The sequence below is a fragment of the Petromyzon marinus genome, chromosome 5 (assembly GCF_048934315.1).
Source record: "Petromyzon marinus isolate PM22_M1 ecotype Great Lakes invasive population chromosome 5, UKy_Petmar_22M1.pri1.0, whole genome shotgun sequence".
In the NCBI taxonomy this organism is placed as follows: domain Eukaryota; kingdom Metazoa; phylum Chordata; class Hyperoartia; order Petromyzontiformes; family Petromyzontidae; genus Petromyzon; species Petromyzon marinus.
The window spans coordinates 12,565,775-12,588,351 of record NC_133671.1 but is presented as its reverse complement, the minus strand read 5'-3'; the positions used below and the strand labels follow the sequence as shown (position 1 = coordinate 12,588,351).

At 42.0% G+C, this 22,577-nt stretch overlaps 1 protein-coding gene across 3 annotated transcripts in view; it reads left to right on the top strand.

Annotated features, from left to right (window-relative positions):
* The window catches only part of LOC116939058 (huntingtin-interacting protein 1-like), a 121,432-nt gene that overhangs the window by 46,339 nt on the left and 52,516 nt on the right, over nucleotides 1-22,577 (top strand). For all 3 annotated transcript variants that reach the window (XM_032946947.2, XM_032946948.2, XM_032946949.2), the window contains exons 4-11: nucleotides 2,281-2,337; nucleotides 4,184-4,264; nucleotides 5,994-6,070; nucleotides 8,610-8,671; nucleotides 13,072-13,212; nucleotides 14,750-14,807; nucleotides 16,284-16,359; nucleotides 16,621-16,764. In XM_032946947.2, coding sequence (XP_032802838.1) covers nucleotides 2,281-2,337; nucleotides 4,184-4,264; nucleotides 5,994-6,070; nucleotides 8,610-8,671; nucleotides 13,072-13,212; nucleotides 14,750-14,807; nucleotides 16,284-16,359; nucleotides 16,621-16,764 — 696 coding nt within the window. The remainder of the gene's footprint in view (nucleotides 1-2,280; nucleotides 2,338-4,183; nucleotides 4,265-5,993; nucleotides 6,071-8,609; nucleotides 8,672-13,071; nucleotides 13,213-14,749; nucleotides 14,808-16,283; nucleotides 16,360-16,620; nucleotides 16,765-22,577) is intronic.

Below are 22,577 nucleotides of genomic sequence, written 5' to 3'. Positions count from 1 at the left end.
TCACTGTTCAAATAAACCTACCATTAAAATTATAGACTGATCATTTCTTTGTCAGTGGGCAAACGTACAAAATCAGCAGGGGAACAAATACTTTTTTCCCTCACTGTATGTCCTTGTGTGTTGGAAGGCACACGTTCATTTTGTGGGATGAGCAAGGGCGTGTGTGCATCTCTAAATCTTAAAAAACTAATTATGAAAATAATTCACAGCCCTGTGCCAAGCCACTGCTGGATAAAGGCCTCCCAACACAATGTCAGTAACAGGGGATGTTTGACTATACTTCACACCGCTCAGTTTGGGTTGGTGAAGGAGGGGGAGAGGGGGTAAGAGCAAGTTAATCTATTGCCTTGTGCACTGATGTTAGCCATGGCTGGGAATCCGTCGGGTCACTGGGTTCTTAATGTAATCTGCTAACCAGTGGACTTACCACTGCACCACCGCCCCCATCTATAACCCTAACCATGCTCTAATCCTAATCTGTATCCTTAAGTATTGCTAATCCATATCTATAATTGTAACTTAACTTGTACCCCTATAAACGACGGCGTCTATTTATGGTTATAACTTGTTTTTGTCAGAACTTGACCAGAGATTCTCAAGCCTCCAGTCCTTGCTGTTTCCTGCAATTCACCTTTACATATTTTGCCAGTGATATTGCTGTTGTGATTATTTTGGCAACTGGCATGGCATACAAAATACAACTCCTGCAATGAAGTTAATTGGATTATTAATGTGCATGACCAGATGGTGTGCTTTATTAATATCGTTCCTGTAAAATGTTACATTTAATGTAAGGAAGGAAACCGGAGTACCCGTAGAAAACCCACCATGCACATGAGAGAGTGGATTAAAAATCTACTGCTGTACCTCCTGGTCACCTTGCAGCCCATTCTTATAATATTTGACATTACAAGCATTGTTACATTTCTAGACAGACTGCAGTCTGTAATGGAGCATCGATTTTGCCCACAGCCACAAAAGACAAAGATCTCCCATATAGCCTCAGCAGACTTGTTGGGAAAGTGCTGTTAGTGAGCACCGATGAAGGCCAGTAAGGCACACGAGAGGGGTGTGTGGTCAGCAACACGCCTGGCCGCTTTTGTCTCCTGAGTGGCGATGTTTACACATCGCATTAGGTACTTGTTTAAGGCTGAGTCGATCTAGGGGAGGACCAGGACCGGCCCAGATAATCGTCACTAGTGTTGGCCATGAGCGGGAATTGAATTCGGGTCGCCGGGTTCAAAATCCACTATACTACCGCTCCCCACAGCCACAGTACATGGCATCACAGACACTGGGTCACGCTGTTGTCATCTCTCTCCTCTGTCTTCTATCCTGGGGCACAGCAAGAAATGTAGCCACATGTTTTCACAGTTCCGCATATGGGTATGGTTACAGAGGAATAGCGGAAACATAAATATATAAATATCCTGAGTATGTACAGCATGTTAACACAGGTTTTGTAAAACTATAGATCACAGAACATTCGCAATGTCAACACCCTCTGGGGTTTACTGTTATGAGACATATATGTGTTACCTTTAGAAAAAAGCTTCTAAATAATCAAGTGATCTGGAGGAAGGTTCGACATGTTTTGCTATTACAAATAACATGCATTTATTCATACGGTTAACAACATTTTGTGCATGTGACTAGGCGTTCAGAGCCTGCACCATATACTTGCTACATTTGGCCCTGCTACTTAAGCACTGATTGTATATAGGGAGGGCCTTGTTGCAATCGCCATCATGTGGGAATGTATTCTATGCTGTTTCTTGTGAGAATTATCTATGCAATGTAGTCTTGCATTAATTTGTTTAGTTCACTGGAGTCCACTTCTAACATATTGCAGTGGCAAATTATGGATTGTTCAACAAAACCAAGCATTAGTCTAACGTAAAAAAATGCCTTAAATAGCTTCTGAAGTGACGTGAAATAAGAATGTATTGTATTCATTCAATATTGTGGATGTTCACCGAGATATTTAGTGTAGCATGAAGTTACGTGTAAATACTTGGCCACTAGATAATGCTAGGGATTTGGTTGAATGAGTGATTCTTCATATTACATTTTACATTAATCTGAAATGGAACTCTCAGTTAATCGAATGCTGCACGTCTGCTGCTGTTTTGTGAGAAATCCATTTGACATTATCAGGATGCCGCGATGCCACACTTGCAGCACATTATATAATTCATAGCATTAGAATATATGCGTCTGAGTCATCACAATAACTTGGCTTATGTTGAGCTGGCATATAAAGCTATTATTGTCTTGCAGGTTTTGAAGGATTCCTTGCGTTACAAGAGTGAGCTGAATGACATGGGAAGAATGTGGGTAAGTTATGAGCTGTCTCAACGGTGTATATGCATGTTACAGATAGTGAATCAAATGAACACGGCTCTATGCGATTTGTTTCCTGCAATTGATATGTAATTAATTATGAACAGTATTAATTATGAATTTGACGCACTATCAATTTGCTACAGCTGCGTTCTTTGGTTATAGTTGTACCATGTAATTATATCCTTATTTGTAATTAACTACATAGTGGTGTAGTAATATGAGTGGCCCCTGACAGGTGACATTCAATTTAATGTGTTTACCTGCTTTCAAGATATTTCATGCAAGATACTATGTGCAGAATCAAATCTTCGATTTGGAAGTGAAGCTATAGATATTGAGTAGACAATTGACAGGCAGCCAGCAGTTGTTCAGGGATAAATACCAATTCTACTTTAACCCTGGTGGGTTGATAGGCACATTTTTTTTTTACGTGCACGTATGTGAATGCGAATGGAAATGTATTTGTATGCATGCAAATATCCCAAATACCAACGGTGTTTGTGTAAGTATCGTTGCATAGGAAAGGTTAACATCACCAGTGGGTTGGGTTTATTCAGAGTCTTGAGCGATCATTATTGGGGTTGGCAGTGTCTGCGTTTACATGTCTGTGGTTGCTGTCTAACAAGGGCCGTTGTGAGACGAGTGTGAAGTCACTGGGGCGTCTCTGTGACTTGCCCTTTTTCACGTGATCATCCGGGCCGGGCGGAACAGCGCACTCACTGTGTGCCAGCTCGCGTGCCACACCCACCCCCCCCACCGAGCCGGCTGCGTGCATGCGTCACTGCCCCCTCGCGGGGCCTGTGGCCGAGGGCCCCCGTCGGTCATGGAGACGCGTGGCCCTTGTGCGGGCGCTGACGTCGCGCAGCTGAAAGCCATTAAGACCCCACTCTGCGCGGCGGTTTTTACAAGTCCGCGCAATTACATGTGGGAGTTGCAGAGTTTAATGGGAAACGTATAAATACAGAGCTGGGGAGGTTGGGGGGTGTAGGATTGTGACCGGAAAACATTGTTACCCCCACATGGAAGGAAGCATGTGTGTACACTCAAGCTATAGATGTGTGCGGTGTATCTGTTTACTATGCACATGCTATACATTTCAATTGTGACCCGCAGTGTGACACTGTTGCAATTGTATTGTTTGAAACAAATGAAAAGCCATTAAGAGTAGTTTGTTATGTGCATGCTCATCAAACATGTCTCATGCACGGGAAGCATGTGTTTCAAGTATGTTAAGTTAAAAACATATTTCACAATTTAGCATGCCATGCTGTAAAGTGCCCTTCTTCCACAAGCTTGAGCTTATTACTCATGAACAGACCAATGTGACCCTGGTGAGGAATACCTTCTAGCTGAATTGGATATGCTTTGTTTACTGTACATTTATAACTGAACACAATACAGGGTGATCATAAAATCCCTCCCTGGGTTTAAAGTGTAGAGTATCTTCATGACAAATGTTGCAGTGTGTGGGCGGAAATAGAACGACTGAAAGTTTGTTTAATGATTCAATGGAGTGTTGATTTAATTTTGCTCATAGGTAAAATAAATGAAAATTTGAATTCCAATAGTTCATTAAAACTTACAAATTTTTCTTAAGTTTAACAGACTGCATCCATCATGGTGGTATTTTTTGTGTGAATATTCCAAGCATTTTTTCCCCTAATAAAAACACTTCTTAATAGCTGTTTTAATTTAGATATAAATGAAATACATCTATCAGCTAAAGTACACACCACTGCTTTTTACAGTGACTGAACCAACTGAGCGGCAGACTTTGCACGATGATGGGAATGTATTGAAAACAATGCTTGGAGAATTGCACTTTTATGTGCTGCAGGGACATTTGAATGAAGGATATGGCCGGATGGTGAGCATGTACGTGAAGCTGCTCATTACCAAGATGGATTTCCATATAAAGGTGTGTATTTGAAATGAGTTGTGTTAGCACATTAGTCTTGCAGCCTGTCTCACATTTTTATATAGATAGAATATATTTAGCTTGTGTCACTTTTAAAGGAAACTATTGCATGCCACAGGAGCAGCAAATGACCAATACTTGCTCGTATTAAGACATTTCCAATACCTTCAAACCAAATACGGTTAACACAGCAAGTAATATGTTTTTGTCACAGCCAAAGTAGTTTAGAAATGGAAGTTTGGAAAACAGGTTATAAGTCATATGAAACCTCCTTTGCCAGAAACAAGATATAGGAATAGGTTTTACCCTTTTAACTGGCACAAAAACTGACACCTTTATTCAAGGCATCATGTTTGCAATAACCACAACACAAACAGTGCATATTATTATCAGAGTTGTCTTTTTTGTTTGCATTTTGACTGCTTGTGTTGTGGTTATTGCAAACATGATGCCTTGAATAAAGGTGTCAGTTTTTGTGCCAGTTAAAAGGGTAAAACCTATTCCTAAGTCATATGAAATTAACCTATTTTATTGGAGTATTTTGTGACATCTAGCAATGTCCCTCCACTGATTGATTCTATCAATTGTCTCGATTCTGGAATTATTATATATTTAACACTGATGAATGTATGAGCCATTAGTGTCTGGCATGGTCATTTGAAGCGATGACATAAAACATATGAATGGAACAATATTGATTCCTTCATATGCTTAAGAATTGATAATCGAGGAACATGCATTGTTACACCTAGTTATAACCAAATATGTATAGAAATCTGGTTGCCGTGAACGTTTTTGTTTTTGACTGGTTGTAAGTCTTATAGAATGGTGCTTATTTGCTTTGGAAATACAGATTGCAGTTCAACATATATTGGTGTATTTACATCCTGAATATGTTTGGATTAGATTTTTTTCATAAAAAATGCAGTGTGTTACATGGAAATATGACAGCAATGTTTCCGTGTAATATATGGCTCAACTGATTTAATTTGCAAAGGCGGATTTATTTGAAATTTTAAAATGAGAGCTTAGAAAAACTAGTAACCCACCGGCAATCTCAAATTCCCATAAATAATGGAAGGCTGCCTTGTAAACAAGCCGATTGGCGATGCTCTGTTTACAGACGGTGATTAATAATACATTATTTCCAAACGAATTGCTAAAAAAATATTCTCAGTCACAGTTAGATGGTGCTTTCTTATTCTTTTAACTCGTCATATTACAAACATTCTCAATGAAGTGGAAACATGCTGGTGTTAAGTTTTGCGAAATGTAATTGAAAATTATTGCCAATTATGGCTGTTTAATTGTGAACATGAGCAGCCAAAGACAAAGATCTTCTATAACCTCAACATACTGTTGAGGCAAGTGTCGTTAGCGGTCACCTATGAAGGCCGGAACATCACATGCAGGGGGTAGGTCGCCAGCACCACGCCCGGTCACCTTTATCCCCAGTGGCCATTTTTACACATCGCACCAGGTACATATTTGAGGCTGACTCGACCTGGGGGAGGCCCAGAACCGATTCAGATAATCGCCACTGGTGGCCCTGAGCGGGAATCGAAGTCTGGTCGCTGGGTTCATAGCGCAGACGCACACACACACACACAGCATTGTGCTAAGTATACTAGTCATCCTTCTTACGTGTGAATTTTGTGGAGGTCAGTTGCTCTAGTTGGAGGTCAGTTGCGCTGGTTTACTCGCTGTTCTCTGGCCTCTTACTGTACAGAACCCAGCCTTCCCCGGGAACCTCATGATGACGGACGCTCAGCTGGAGGCAACGGGGGAGAACGACGTTAATAACTTGTGAGCATTTGTCTCCAGCGCCCGAGTGGCTCTGCTTGCGTTTTATTTCTGATGGGAGGAGGTGGCGGGTTGAGAGGGGGCCACAGCTTCTCTTGGGTCTTGTGGTCTTGGTTGTCAATATGTGCTGTGGACTGCTATTGTATATACAGTGAGGGAAAAAAGTATTTGATCCCCTGCTGATTTTGTACGTTTGCCCACTGACAAAGACATGATCAGTCTATAATTTTAATGGTAGGTTTATTTTGAACAGTGAGAGACAGAATAACAACAAAAAAATGCAGAAAAACGCATGTCAAAAATGTTATAAGTAGATTTGCATTTTAATGAGGGGAATGAGTATTTGACCCCTCTGCAAAACATGACTTAGTACTTGGTGATAAAACCCTTGTTGGCAATCACAGAGGTCAGACGTTTCTTGTAATTGGCCACCAGGTTTGCACACATCTCAGGAGGGATTTTGTCCCACTCCTCTTTGCAGATCTTCTCCAAGTCATTAAGGTTTCGAGGCTGACATTTGGCAACTCAAACCTTCAGCTCCCTCCACAGATTTTCTATGGGATTAAGGTCTGGAGACTGGCTAGGCCACTCCAGGACCTTAATGTGCTTCTTCTTGAGCCACTCCTTTGTTGCCTTGGCCGTGTGTTTTGGGTCATTGTCATGCTGGAATACCCATCCACGACCCATTGTCAATGCCCTGGCCGAGGGAAGGAGATTCTCACCCAAGATTTGACGGTACATGATCCCGTCTATCGTCCCTTTGATGCGGTGAAGTTGTCCTGTCCCCTTAGCAGAAAAACACCCCCAAAGCATAATATTTCCACCTCCATGTTTGACGGTGGGGATGGTGTTCTTAGATCATAGGCAGCATTCCTCCTCCTCCAAACACGGCGAGTTGAGTTGATGCCAAAGAGCTCCATTTTGGTCTCATCTGACCACAACACTTTCACCCAGTTGTCCTCTGAATCATTCAGATGTTCATTGGCAAACTTCAAACGGGCATGTATATGTGCTTTCTTGAGCAGGGGGACCTTGCGGGCGCTGCAGGATTTCAGTCCTTCACGGCGTAGTGTGTTACCAATTGTTTTCTTGGTGACTATGGTCCCAGCTGCCTTGAGATGATTGACAATATCCTCCTGTGTAGTTCTGGGCTGATTCCTCACCATTCTCATGATCATTGCAACTCCACGAGGTGAGATCTTGCATGGAGCCCCAGGCCGAGGGAGATTGACAGTTCTTTTGTGTTTCTTCCATTTGCGAATGATCGCATCAACTGTTGTCACCTTCCCACCAAGCTGCTTGGCAATGGTCTTGTAGCCCATTCTAGCCTTGTGTAGGTCTACAATCTTGTCCCTGACATCCTTGGAGAGCTCTTTGGTCTTGGCCATGGTGGAGAGTTTGGAATCTGATTGATTGATTGCTTCTGTGGACAGGTGTCTTTTATACAGGTAACAAGCTGAGATTAGGAGCACTCCCTTTAAGAGTATGCTCCTAATCGCAGCTCATTACCTGTATAAAAGACACCTGGGAGCCAGAAATCTTTCTGATTGAGAGGGGGTCAAATACTTATTTCCCTCATTAAAATGCCAATCAATTTATAACATTTTTTTACATGCGTTTTTCTGGATTTTTGTTGTTATCCTGTCTCTCACTGTTCAAATAAACCTACCATTAAAATTATAGACTGATCATTTTTTTGTCAGTGGGCAAACGTACAAAATCAGCAGGGGATCAAATACTTTTTTTCCCTCACTGTATATATAAAGTGGTGTTTAATAAGAACCTCTTTAATGCTCGTACAAGTTATGCATATCAGGTAATCTTTCAGAACCAATATTAGGATGTGCTGATTCTGTTTTCCAGTTAAAGCATGTGCTACAGCTAAACTGGAACAGTGTGAATGTGCCTTCTGCCTTCACGGGCAATCAGTGGCCCCCGCGGTGGCGAGATGTTTACTATCTCTTCAGCTATGCAGGAGTTTGTGGGTTTGATCCCAACTCTGATGCCTAAATATTTGGAGTTTACATGTTCTCCCCATAGTAGTGTGGATTTTTCTCAGGGTCCTCTGCTTTTTCCTCTCCACATTTAGAAACAAGTGTTTAGAGTATTTGACTGCAATAAATTTCCACGTGATGAGCTGCTTTGTTGAGCTGCCATTTGTGGTCAGGTCGCTTCTGAAAAAGAGCTATAGAGCTCAGTGGGCCTTACCTGGTAAAATCCAAAAAGTTAGATATTTCTAATTTAGTGGCATATCCAAACAGGAGGCAATAGGTGTGACCCACCCCCACCCCCAACCACTCCCCCAAATCCCTCACCGTGAGAATTAGAAAATTGGTACTTATTGATATTTGCCAGAGACCATACCGTTGAATTTTTTTTTCTATTAATGTAGGAACCTAATTAAACCCGTTCGCATTAAAACACTCTTCCGTGATTTAAAATCCAATGTGTTTGAACTTTTTATCAATTTAAATTATAATTATACGTTTCAATGTCAATGTTTGCTTTGACTTAAAAAATACCTTTTTTGTGATTTTTCCAGTTTCCAGCTGACAGTGGAAATGTTTGATTACTTGGAATGTGAACTCATCCTCTTCAATGCTGGTAAGGACTTGACACAGTCTGGATTGCTCATTCGCACATTTGAGTGACCTTGTGGTCATTGTGATGCATTTCATATAGTGAGCCCAGATACAGTTAGATATGGCCCCATTATTTTATCATGTCCCATATTGCAATGTACAGAAGCGTTGGATCTCCATTCATAGTTAATTGAGCATGAACTGGTGTGGATCAACAACTTTGGGAAATTTTAATGTGAGGCTTTTTCCTTATGTGATATTGAAAATGGCTAGTACCAATGGTAGATTGTCCTCTTTTGTTTTGGCTATACAGTATGTATAAATGTAAGGATCATGTAAGGACACCTTGTGGTAATTAATAGATTAATAAATGCACAGTTGCTAGGACGCGGCGCATTGGATTGTCCGGGAGGTTCAATTTGGGTAAAAGGCGGGAACGCAGGATGACGGGGTAACAAACGGTCAGTGGTGGAGAAGGAAGAGCGAAGGTGCTTGTTGGAGAAGAGAGGGAGGAGGGGCAGAGAGGGAATATTCTGGAAGGTTCTGGAAGGAACGGGGGAGAGAGAATAAAAGGCATGCTTGGAGAGAGAAACGGGGCTTTTGGCCGGTGAAGCGTCCTACGAGTGGGCGTTTTGTGTTGCTGGAATAATAATGAAGTTCCTTTACCAGGATTAATCATGTGGACTCCCTTTCACTTATAAAGGAAATGTAACAGACAGAGCATTGGTAGGGCTTTGGTGTTTTCATTTTTGGTATAATTTTTTTTAATGAAAATATGTTTATTTGGGTCAGCTGTCCCAGAAAAGCTCCAATCAGTTTGCAGCAGACAGTGAAAGGCACGGATCTGCAGATCTTCAATGTAAAAATTAATAATTTGGATGGAAGTAGAAGTATTGAGGACGTTCTCCATCGGGTTCAGGCGATGAGAAGTCTAATTAGAACAATGCTGAAAAAGCAAAAATGTGGATTGGGGGCATTTTCTCAGAGGTGACAGATTATTGAAGTAAGTTCTGAAAGGCAAGATGTTGGGAAAGAGGTCAAGAGGCAAACGAGGAAAGATGCCGCTTGAGGGATGTATACAGAAAGGAAAGGAGATCGCACGGTAAATTGCAGAAGAAAGCTCGAGATCAGACAGGATGGGAGGGAGTTTTTAGCCAGGAACCTGCCATTGGCCAGAGGCGTGTAGAAGAGGAAATAGCAAAACTTAAGTCTGGTTTGAAGAGTGATGAGGCCAACTCCTAGTCACCCGTCACTATGGTGAGAATTGTACGTGCTTCTCATGCCCTCAACTGCAAGGTTAATGCCGTTGAGCCTCTCTTGCACAAAGTAGGTGTGAGGACACTAGGGGAGTGCATAGAGAAGGAGGATATATTACGTCTGCTTTGCTCACATTCATGGAATTTTGATGAAAAAAAAAGCGTTTGATGTTTCAATAAGCTATCGAATGAATTGACAATTAGTTTTTTTGTCATGAGAAAAGAATGGCAATTTATTTTGTAATGGATTAATTGGACAGTTGGCATTAAAAGAGCATTTGATGCCTCACCATACATATAAAAACTTAAAGTATTTAGGGCCACCAGGTGATCTTATTTTTATAATGCGTGAGCTATAAGCTAGCTTTTAAAATACTTTGCTCTCATTGAAAATTATATGTGGTGTTTGTATTCGTGACATAATTTCCCATCAGCAGCAGGCTTTCTTATCTAAAGCTCCCCATATGCCTGCAAATGCACTTCGGACACCAAGTATTCAATGTTGTTTGTATGTTGAATTGCAGAGAGTGTTAGCAGTGTTCTAAACTAATTTTTAAATATATTTCTTAGAATGTTGAGGGAGTGGTGGTGCAGTGGTCGGTGCAATGCCTTATTGAACCCAGTGACCTGAGTTTGATATCCAGTCAGGGTTAATATCAGTGACGAGTAATATCTGAACTTGTTTTGGGCCCCCCCACTTCACCAACATATGGTGACCAGCGTGGTGAAGTATGGACAAACTCCCATGCCCGACAGGGAATATAGGGAGGCCTTCATCCGATAGTGTACTGACAAATGGCTGTAATTTAGTCTTCTCATTTTTAATTATTTAGAGAATCCCCCTTGCATATGGCATGATGATGTATCCTGTGGTGTGTCAGGCAGTTCATTGTTTTTTTGTGGCATGACACGAACCTTATTGATCGTTAAGTAGTGCTAAATGTTAATCCTGCACTGCACTTTCATAATTTATAGCAAGTCACTGCTAAGGCGTCTTCAATTATTACTATGCAGAATTATTTTAATATCTTACTACATCCGAAATTCTGCATTTATTTCATTCAGTACTGCATGATGATGATAAAAGCAGTTAAATAATAATGAACCAGCTCTGGTTATATTGAAGAGCTGTCGTTGGATGTAATGAAAATTATTTCATAACATATAACCAGATTTAATGACCATACATTATTGTACGCAATATATTACCATGTGTATATAATGGGCATACAATATTGTATGGTCATTATATGTGGTTATATATTATGCAGACTGGTGAGTCACACATTTTTTATGTTTAAACATTGCTGTGAATGTAGCTGCTACTCTTGCCACTGGTGGTTTGCTGGCATGACCCTGATAGGAGACTGTTACATTCAATGTACGGTATGCGATGAAAAAATAACCATTGATTTTTTTTTTACGCACATTTGATGATGCGTGTGCCTTGACCTTAAGAATTTCCAAAACTGTGTTAAGGAGTTGCAGCTGGGATAGTCTTGAAGTTCTTTATTACATGTTCCATACAGCACGTCACACGTCAGGCAATTACTCCGTTCAGGTGGCACGAACCCCCTTCTATCCCACCTTTTATACCCTTCCCCAGCCTTTCTGGAACTTTCCATGACGCCACAAATCTCATTAATTTCTCCTAAGAGTCTCCCAACTTAGCTCCCTATTTCCAGCTGGTTTTCCCTGACGAGCAATTCGATTTGAATGTTGTTCACCTTCAAATCTGATTGCGCGTGCCCTACGTTGGCTTCTCCTGTGATGGCTCCTCGCCCATGAGAGTTGGACGTGAAATTCTAACTCAAGAGCCTTTAAACCCGGTGACTGTATGTTTATTTATTTCCAAATAGAGTTTGCCTCTCGGCATCCCTTACAAATGGATTAATCGATGCATTATTATGCCTTCACGTAGGCACACTCGAAAATAATGTGAGAGAAGCTCAGGTTGAACATAATTTCCCCCCCCCCCCAAATATTCTTCTAACTTTTTTCTTGATATATTCACTCAATGCTTCTTGTTATTGTTTGACAATAATAATAAATCCAGTGCAGATGTCCAGACTGTTTTAAGATTCCAATCATGTAATAAACATAGGACAACTTGCACAATGTGTGTAAAACATACAAAACAGCCTCGGTTTTTGTTTGCCTCTGTTTGGGAGTTATGCCAGTAAAATATTGTTTAAACAAAGCAAAGGTCCCTTCGTCATGTCCACCAAGCTGAGGGGTGCCACGGTTGCGAGATGTTAACTACCTCGCCTGGTATACGTCGTGGGTTCGATCCCAACTCTGATGCCTCTATATTTTGAGTTTGCATGTTCTCCCCGTGGTCGCATTGTTTTTTCTCCGGGTCCTGCGTTTTTTTCCCTCCACATTTAGAAACATGTGTTTAGAGTATTTCGCTGCTATACATTTCCACGTAATAATACACTTCGTTGAGCAATCGTTTGCGCCCCGGTCGCTTCTGAAAAAGAGCTATATAGCTCATTGGGCTTTACCTGGTAAAATTAAAAAATAGTTTAGTTTTATTGTTTCATAAATAGAGGAACCAATTAATTTCTTACTAGCTTGCTTAGATGAGATGTGATTCCCGTCTGGTTGTCTCCACCAGACAGGCATAATTGAAAACCAGGTAAGCTTCCATGGAGCAACAGTTCTTCCGATTGGACAGTGTGTATATATATATACAATGGACACCAAACCACATTGCAATCAGTCACACCTAGAAAATCAATCTTCACAGACAGTTTCAAATGTAACATTCTGTGCGCACCACCCTGGTGTGAGTGGTCTGACATGTCCACTCGGAATACTTGAGTCCAATGGGTCGCGAATAGGGAATATGCTACATTTAGTAACTCGCGAATATGCAAAACTTGCAAATCGCGAGGGTTTACTGCATAACTCAGTGGGCATTACCTAGTCAAATAAAAATCGTTTAGTTGAGTGAAATAAAAACAGTTTCGTTTTTGGAAAGTCACCAAAAATGTAAACAGTAAAAATAAATCTATGATTCAACACATTATCTGCCACCCTTTCATCAGTGCCAGAATGCCAGAACACGCTGCCCAGAGCACATTGAAAGTGCTTGAATAATCAACGGCTGGACATTGCCTCCGGTCCCCTTCTCCCGACCCTTGCCGCTTCCCATTGGCAGTATTCAGCTCAATGGACATGTCACGGCCTGTGTCCATGACCACGGCGGGACAGTGCCGACTGGCACCGCTCATCCCCGTCGTTCTGGACTGCAGCCACCTGTACGACTACATCGTCAAGCTGCTTTTCAAGCTGCATTCATGTGAGTAAAAGAGAGCTGGGAAAAAAAAGCTTCCCCCACCCCTTCCTCTCAATTCTGAATTTCACAGCAACTCCATGTAAGGATTGAAATTCAGATGTGTGTTCTTTGTGGAATGTTCTTCCGATCCTCCCTCCTGCCTTCTGCCCCTTCCAATTTCAAAGGACTTAATTGTTTGTTTTACAATACCGTAGAACTTTTTAATATAAACTGATACGTATCTCCCACTAGTTGGTGCCACAAGTGCTGTGGATAAGAGGCGTGCTTATTCTAATTTTGCAGCATACAGTTTGTATTTTACAGGGTGTATATTTGGTTGGGTTTATTTTCAAGGATGTCAGCCACATTAACGTAAAAAAAAAATTCCCACGGTAGAATTGTCATATCTTACAAGAATGTCTTGTGTAGTACAGATCCAATCGACTGCTTGCAAGCTCTATTTGTTTTGCTCAAAAATACATATGTGGGAGACCTATGTTAAGTCCTACAAAATAGTGTGCACCCAGACCCTGGTTTTTGGATTCATATGGGCTTGTATGTACATGGGTTTGTTGGACTGTCCTGCAGGGTTATTACAGCCCTCACAACGGAACATTTTCACTGGAGGTTTAGTGCTGCAAATTTTGAGGCGAAAGAAATCTGCATCTGTGCAAGTGGCGTAGCGCTGAGCTGTGTTGTGAATTCATCTCCACGCTTGTTTGCTGCACCATTGTGTGGTGGTTTTTGAAAGCCTCCTTTAGAACAGGATGTACTTCTGGGTGCTTTATACACATTTGCAATTCTGTTTTGTGTATTACAAACGACATTTTGGGATAGTCCTTAAAAAAGATAAATGTTACCCTCCACAACTCGGCTTAAGCGCATTTGGTGCCACAGTGGCGAGATGTTAACTACCTCGCCTGGTATACAGGCGGTCGTGGGTTCAATCCCGACCCTGACGCCTGCTGTATAGTTGAAGTTTGCATGTCTCTCTCCATATTTAGAATCGTGCGTTTAGAGTTATTTGGTTGGTATATGTTCCAGGTTGCTTCTGAAAAAGAGCGATATATCTCAGTGGGCCTTGCCTGATAAAATAAAAAAATAGTTTTAATAGTGTTCTAGTTTTACTAAAATTTGAGGACCAGCACATGAAGTCTGTAGATAAATCTTGCATTTGTAAAATGTTACAGATATGGTGCTAAAAATATAAAACATATAGTTAGGTACGGTACATGAATCGACAAAGTAAAGGACGGTTGATTGGAAATAACAAAGATTCGTTGCTTCCTAATGACGCCAATTGGGCAGCAACTCGTTGCAAACGAGATAAAGGTGAGCACTGTAAGCAAAGTACTTCTTACATATGGTGTGTAAATATTTCATAGTAAAATCAAACTTCAAGTGAAGGAAGCTGTAATGGAGCATGAATAGCTATTCACCTGAATGGTACAATATGAAGGTTATACATTGGTGACATGAAAACCATATTACAGATATTGTGCCTCAGTGCCATGAGCATCACTGTACATTCCACAGAATAACATTCGTCATCTGTGCTCAGGTCTTCCTGCTGATACACTGCAAGGTCACAGGGACCGATTTCTGGAGCAGTTTAAGAAGTAAGTCAATCCATTAATCAGAAGAGCACCATTTTAAAATGTTTTTCTTGGTCGAACTGTTCATCCGCAATAAAATCCATGAATGCATGTGTCGTGACATTGGTGATGTCACTGTATGGTGCCGGCGCTAGAGGGCCATGGCGTGCGATGTACTTACATCGCGGACAGCGTCGTGTGTGTTACAGAGTGATGCCGGCTCTAGCAGAGCATGGCGTGCGATGCACTGTCATCGCGTACGCCCCGTAGGTGGGTGTAGTACCAGCCCTAGCGGGGCTTGGTGAGCGCTGGGATAGCGAGGGCACCAAGCATAGTGTGCAGTGCGAGCTCCCACTAGAGGGAGCGGGAGAGTCAGCCCAGGGGCAGGGTTGCCCCGGGCCATGGCACTCTGGTTGACCCCGTAGGAACGTGATCCGGAGTGTCCATAGGGAGGCCCCCAGGTGGGGAGGCTAGGGGGTGCTCACGTGTCCGGGGAGAGCTCTCGAGAGGGATCGAGAGAGAGCTGGAACGCTCTCGAAGGTGGGCGGGGCCAAGGGCGGAGCCGGCCCCGACCCAGGAGGATATAAGGTGGGTTCCTGGGAGGGACCGGGGTTGCTTCGTTCTGCAAGCTGGAAGCTCCGCGTTGTACATCTGAAAAGGCAACAACACGTGGCCCAGGACCCGAGTACAGGGCCGGTCCGTCGTAGCCATAACTCCTGTATGGTAGTGCAGTTAGCTGGGTGGTCACCACCCTAGGCTGTATCTGGTAAAGGGGCAGCTACCCCTTTTGTATATACGTGTTGTGTAATAAATGTGTTGCCTCTGAAGAAGAACGTCTGCGACTCAGTTGGACCCACTGCACATGTATGTGGTTGTGATCAACTATGAATATCCAACAGCTCATGATAATCATGATCATTATGGGCAGAATGTGGAGACTTAATGGTTATTATTTCAGGCATTTGTTTGCTCACATATTGAAAAAAGATCTCAACTTCTTCGGCCTTCAAAATATATTGTTTTACAACAGTGGTGCTAATGTTGCGAACATGATGGCCATAACAATTATAATAATAATAATCTGTGATGCGATGATGCAACGCTTAGGTGTGAGCAGAATTTAATAATATAATTATCAAATCAACAGAACACGAACACCCAATTTACTGCAGCCTTCTCTGCTCTTACATTAGACTGCTCTCACATGAATAATCATGTTCTCACATATGAGACCTCAATATGAGGTTAACTTTTGCCACCCTTGAATGCCAGAAGCGAAACTATCTTTCTGTGCATTTTACGTGACTTACAAGTATCACGTAATGAACAATACTTTAAAAACTATGATCGACGCAAGGATATGTTTTGAGACATTCTCCACCATGACCGTGGTGGATAAAAAATTTGATATTGTTGTTGTTGGTGGTGTTCATGGAGTGCATTACACGCTGGATTTCTAATTTCAATATTTGTTGTCTAAATTCTGTTTATTCTGTGCAGGTTGAAGGAATACTTGCATCGCTCCAGCAACCTGCAGTACTTCAAGAGGCTCATTCAAATCCCTCAGTTGCCAGAGGTAAGAGATGATGGCCAAGCTTGACATGTTTTATAAAGTCTTCCAATCTCTTCACAGGGGACTGAATTTGTGTTCTACTTGTGCTGCCCATTGGTGACTTTTCAGCATCGCAAAATATCCCATGTATTTGACGTTGCTTTACCTGTATCACATCGGCTGGCATTTTTTCTCGCACGGTAACACTCAAGTGCACCGTGTCCCGTTTGTGGCGAAGCGTAAAAAAAGAAAAAATGTTGCCGGGCTCTGGGCCACGTTTTGCAGATCCCCCCCAATTTCCTGCGTGCGTCGGCGCTGTCCGAGCACGTGAGCCCAGTGGTGGTGATCCCCGAGGAGTCGGCGTCTCCGGACAGCGAGGCTGTGCTGGAGACGGACGATCTGGTGGACACGGACTCCACCTCAACACAGGTATGTACGTCCGCCCGCCTCGCATCGAAGCAACTTGAAAACATTCACCTAGTGATGTGTGTTTTTGGCGGAATTTTTTACGCGTTTTTTTTATGAGATTATCCATATTCTAAGAAAAATTGTAAAATATTTGGCTGTTTTGGTAATTCAATAAATACAATTGGTGGCAAATGTATTTCCATTGACAGACTAATTTTGCCCATAGGGAGGTTGATTATTACCTACTGTAATCACTCAGAAATGTCTGTCCGCTCCGTGCGTGACGTCACTCCACATGAGGCCCACCCCCTGCGTGACGTCACTCCACATGAGGCCCCCCCTCATTAATATTCATGAGTGGGTGGAAATTTACACAAACGCACAAGAAGGTCGTGCACTCCACATGCCGCACCCCTCCCCTCATTAATAATCATGAGCGGGTGATGTCACTCCACATACCACACCCCTCCACAATAACCATGAGGGGGTGACGTCACTCCACATGTCGCACCCCTCCCCAATAACCATTAGCGGGTGACGTCACTCCACATGGGGCAACCCCTCCTTTATTATCATGAGCTGAACAATTTTTCTATTGAATATTTGAGATTTACTGCAATATACACCCATCAATGGACGGGCAAAAAGCTAGTTACTACTATAATGAGCCAAGAATGTCTGTTTGTGTGTAACGCGCGTGACGTCACTCCACATGCAGCACCCCCCCCCGTCATTAATATTCATGAGCGGGTGGATTATTACACTCACGCAGAAGAAGGTCGAGCGGAAATATGTTTTTATCGCAAATTCGCTTTAAGTTTGACGTTTCTTTATTGAAAGTTAATCTAGTAAATAAATATACGCAGAAACAAAGTGGATTTGGTGTCTTTATTTATTTCTTCAGCACTTGAGACAAAAGGTAAGTCTAATTTATGCTTCTACATTATGGTAAAATAGACATTTCTCGGTGATTTTCTAGATATTGTATCAAATTCTAATTTATATCAACCCCAGCTACCGAAAGCAGAATAGAATAACAAATTGAAGGTGAGTTTTATACAGTGCTACAGTGACATGAAGTGAGGTGTTTTATGACTTCGTTTTGTGCCAGATTCACTGCCATTCAGGGGCGGAGCCAGGGGGGGCGGGTGATGGGGGTGACATTCTGCGTATAAGTGTACGACACTCGGTCTGGCGTACTCAGTGCAACTGCATTTTCAGAGTGTGTCGCCAACCGATGGCGTCTAGTTCAACAGCCTGACTCTCTAATCATTCTTGAAATTAAAATTTGTTGAATGTCACCCCGGCCTGAAATCCTGGCTCCGCCCCTGCTGCCATTAATACAGTGCTATAGTGAAATGCAGTGAAATGTTTGATGACATACATTTGTGAAAGATTCACTGCCATTAAATTTACACAAGATACAATTATACTGTGCTCAATTTTTTCGTTAATATTACAGCTTCCGTCCAAGGACGGGCAAATAAACTAGTTCAATATAATTACCAGGAGCAGTGGTACGTACCTCTAATTTATTGCTTTGAAGGTGAGGTTGGTGGATTGTGCAAACATTCACGTGTGTTTGACACTCCCAATTTACAGGACTACAAGGTTGCTAGTAGATCACAGCAGGGCAAGTAGGTTGCTCACCCATTTGTATGAATTTTGAGTTGGGTTTACATTAATGAGTTAAGTTTGAAGCAGATTTCTCCAGTTACTCTTTTGTCCTTAGGAAAATAATTTGTGCAATGTATTCATCGTGTTCTGCTTCAGAATAAGTGCTTATGATATTAATACAAAGCATGTTTTCAATTCCCATGAGCATGCAAAACAAATGAAGATTTTAGGCCTTTAATGCGACTTTTTGTATCGGACATTTACACCTCCATAATAATACATAAAATAAAAATATAAGTAAATTAACAAGGCAACCATATATTAAATAATTTTGTTATTTGTTTCTGTGCAGCATCTTGAGAGGCATTCACATTTAGATGCTGCATATACCATATTGTACTGTTTTGCAATCTACTGCTGGATGAAGGCCTCCCCACACCGGGTCGTTCATGGGGCTGTTTGACCGTACTGCACCATGTTGGTCTGTGTGGTGTGGGTTGGTGAGGGAGAAGGGGTGACAGGGTAACACCCGTTTTGGATATCACTAACCACTGATATAATAGCCATGGCTGAAAATCCAACTCAGGTCTCCAGGTTCATAGAGCTAACCACTCCACTACTTGGATTATGGTCTTAATTTCATTCTAATGCTGCCTGATGAACATTTAAGGTGCTATTTCTGAAAGCGTAATCAACATTTGGCTCATAGTTTGCAAGTGTTTGATATACATACAGTGTATATACTGCCATACAACAACAACTGCCTTTCGCCTCTAAGTGGCGGTGATATCACCACGACGCTTGTGCCAGGCTATGTGCATGTTGAGGCCACTTGAAGTGTTGAACGCCCGCTGGCAGGAGGTCACGGGGCAGACCCAGGTGCCACGGGTCGACTGACTGAGATGACTAGCTGATGCACCACCTGTGCCCCCTACTGTGCCAACTTGCTGTGCTTTAGCCACCCCGCGCTCCACTCGTTGTTGTGAGCGTCGCTCCTCCGCCCTCCGTTGTTGTTGGAGGGCGACTGCCTCTAACTGCCCGGTAGCATCCTTCACAAGCCTCCTCCACAGAGGCTGATCTTGACACCGTTGGTATCAGTCATCGGCACGTCCACTTGGCTCCACATCCTCCTGTACCACATCACTCCATCTCTTTTCTAGCCCATGCCGCGCCCGTTTAGCCCCCTGTATCCGGCCGAACAAAAGCTGTTTAGGCATGCGGTGACTGGGCATGTAGGCTACGTGACCCAGCAAATGCAGCCTTGCCTGCCATACAAGCGGTAGTCTCACACACACATGGTCTGATGCAACATTCCAGAAGGCCCCTTTTATTGAGTTTTTTTGTTTCGCTGTATATGCACAGTGCTAAGCGGTATGCCCCTGGGTTAATATTTTGATCGATATTGTCAACTCATACTTTTTTACTGTGAGTTCTAAGAAGTTTTAAAATAATTAACTGGCACCAGAATATGATAGATGCCCTCTGAAGAATGATGCCCTCAGCAAAAATTGTAGGTGAATGTTATCTGCCATGAAACTAATTTTCTGAAAGTTAATCTATAAAAAGGATACATTCGATATGTAATGAACATAACAGGTTTAAAAAAAGGCACATTACAATTATTTTAATATACACAGGTAATTTAACATGGAACATATAAATTAAGACAATCAATGAAATGAGTTGTATTTACAATAAAATGTTACCGTGGTTCAAAAATGCAGTTTGTGTTCTGTGGGGGCAGATTAGATTTTACGTCACATATAAAATACAAATCCTAAAAAACGAAGCAACAAAATATATACTTGAGTGTGGCTATGGGGCATTTCAGGTCATTGTTGACGACTTCACAGCGTTGGCAAGGATCCAACCAACCCTGGTTTATGTGCATCATTGTTTTGATTTACCCAGACAGGCTTTACAAAATATAAAGGCACGGAGAAATAACAAGTCAGGTGAAGAGGGTTCGAAGCGGTGGGTTACAATGTCGCCCGGTGAAGCTGGATCTCAGGATTTAGCCTCAGCCCACTGTGTGATGTGAGCTCTGTGGAAGGGTGTGTGTCGTTCAAACGCTGGTATTGCTAGTCACAAGGGAACTAAACAGGAAACAAATGTAACAACCGACTACAGATGCAGGAGGGGTCATCGTCCTTGGGAACAGACTGTCTCATGATGATGAGGAAATATAAAATCCTTGTTACATCTTTTTACCTTTCACTCTCTTACATGTTATAAATAATGCGTAGGGAACGCATTTTTATTGGGGTGCTTTGGCCACTATAATTTGGAATTCTAATGTAAAATGTATTAAAAGAAATATTTATTTATTTTGGTTTGTTATACTTAAAACACTCATCTGAGTTGCTCCTTTAACTGTGGGGAAAAAATATATTTATTTCAGTATAACATAGCTATTTTTGTATGCTTGTGCCTGCATTATTACCCATCATCAGTGGCAACTGAGTGAGTTGGCTTGCAAAAAACGCTTATATTAAATTCCGACTACATTCTATTCCATTTTGGATGTATATAGTGCCCTTTCCAGGGCACTTTGAAATTCATGACCATGCGCGGTCCATTCCAGAAGTACAACGTGAGCATTTTAATCCACATTTTTACCTCTCAGAAGTCAAGATTGCTAGACAGGAAATTATTTCCGCTACTGGCATGCAAAGCGTTACATTGACCCCTAGGGGATGGATTCTGTAAGTATGTATGTATGTTGAACTTCTTTCGCACTGTACGTAGCCAACCGTGCTAACCGGAGGTCTGAGGGAAGGACAACAAACTGAATACAGAAAACAGTTCTAAAGAAATTAGTTTAAAATATAGATTTCAAAGTAGACAGCTCCAGTGGCTTCCTAATATCGGAAGGAAGAGCGTTCCAGACGGCCGCATCTGAAAGCGCGCGATGCAGTGACCGTTTTTGTTCGATGGCTAGCCAAAAGCCTTTGTGAGAATGACCGGAGTTTGTGTGATGGTTTATGCTCCTTGACGAAAGCAGCAAGATATTGTGGTTCATTTGTGGCAAGCACTTTATGTGTAATAAGTACGACCTTATAACGAATTCATTCGGCAACTGGAAGCCGATGCAGCTCAGCGAGCACTGGACGGACATAATCAGATCTCAAGCTTTCAGGCGTTTGAGACACTCGGCCCTTAATTTTCCTGCAGGTAGCAAGGCACAGTTTATCTTTAACTAGGTGGAGCACGTAAATACCAGTCACTGAAATGTACCAGAACCTGTGCATTTCCATTGCTCTCCCCACAAATCAGTACCATGTCTGACTACTTGGAAAGACACATGTCGATGACTCTGGTATGATACCTAGAAAGTTATTGGTTATGTTTCTGGAGCAAGAAGGAAAATGTGGAATACAACAGAAGTGTGTAGGCCAATCAAAACTCTCTCTAACATTGCCACTGCATGTTGGGAATATATGAATGTTACATCAAGTATATAAGATAATTTATTTTTTAATATTTTTTAATGCATGAACAAAGTCAAATGAGCAACACGTGTGCATAGCACATGCAATGCAGCTTACTTTGTTAATGTGTGTCCCAGAGGTTGTTATACAGTATTGCCATGTTGATGACCATTCCCGACTTCTGCAGGCAATTTCCAGCTTGTTATATGTAAATGGCTAAGCTGGTGCAGTGGCAACTCATTCTTGGAAGATGCTCACTGCACACTATTCAACAATCACAGTTGAAGCTCCACACGTCTGTTGTGCATCTTTTAGCGAAGTCGGAGCATAATGGAGTTTGTGGTGGGCATTTTGTGTCACTAATGGTCACCTCTGTATTCTGGGTTCAACGTACATTTGTATGACAAAAATCAAATAGTGATTCGTACATTTAGGATTCACGCCATTCTTATCGCACATGGATGTCATTGAGGTGCTTGTTTCACAAATATAGTTGAACAGGAGAGGGCGATGTCGCTCCATGTTTTTTTTTTCCCCCAATCAAGTAATTTGCAAGTAATTCGTAAAATGTGCACAAATTGAATTTCCAAACATTACATTTTTACTGTGAATTGATTTGAAGGGATTTAAAATAATATATATGAAGCTAATTACATTTGGAGGTAATACAGGACATGCTTGCACGGGCAGTCTCCGTCAAATAGCTGCAGCCACATCAGAATAGCAATCGGTTGTCTTGCACACATGAGCTTGCCAACTCTGCAGTAGCTAATTTCAGCAGACATT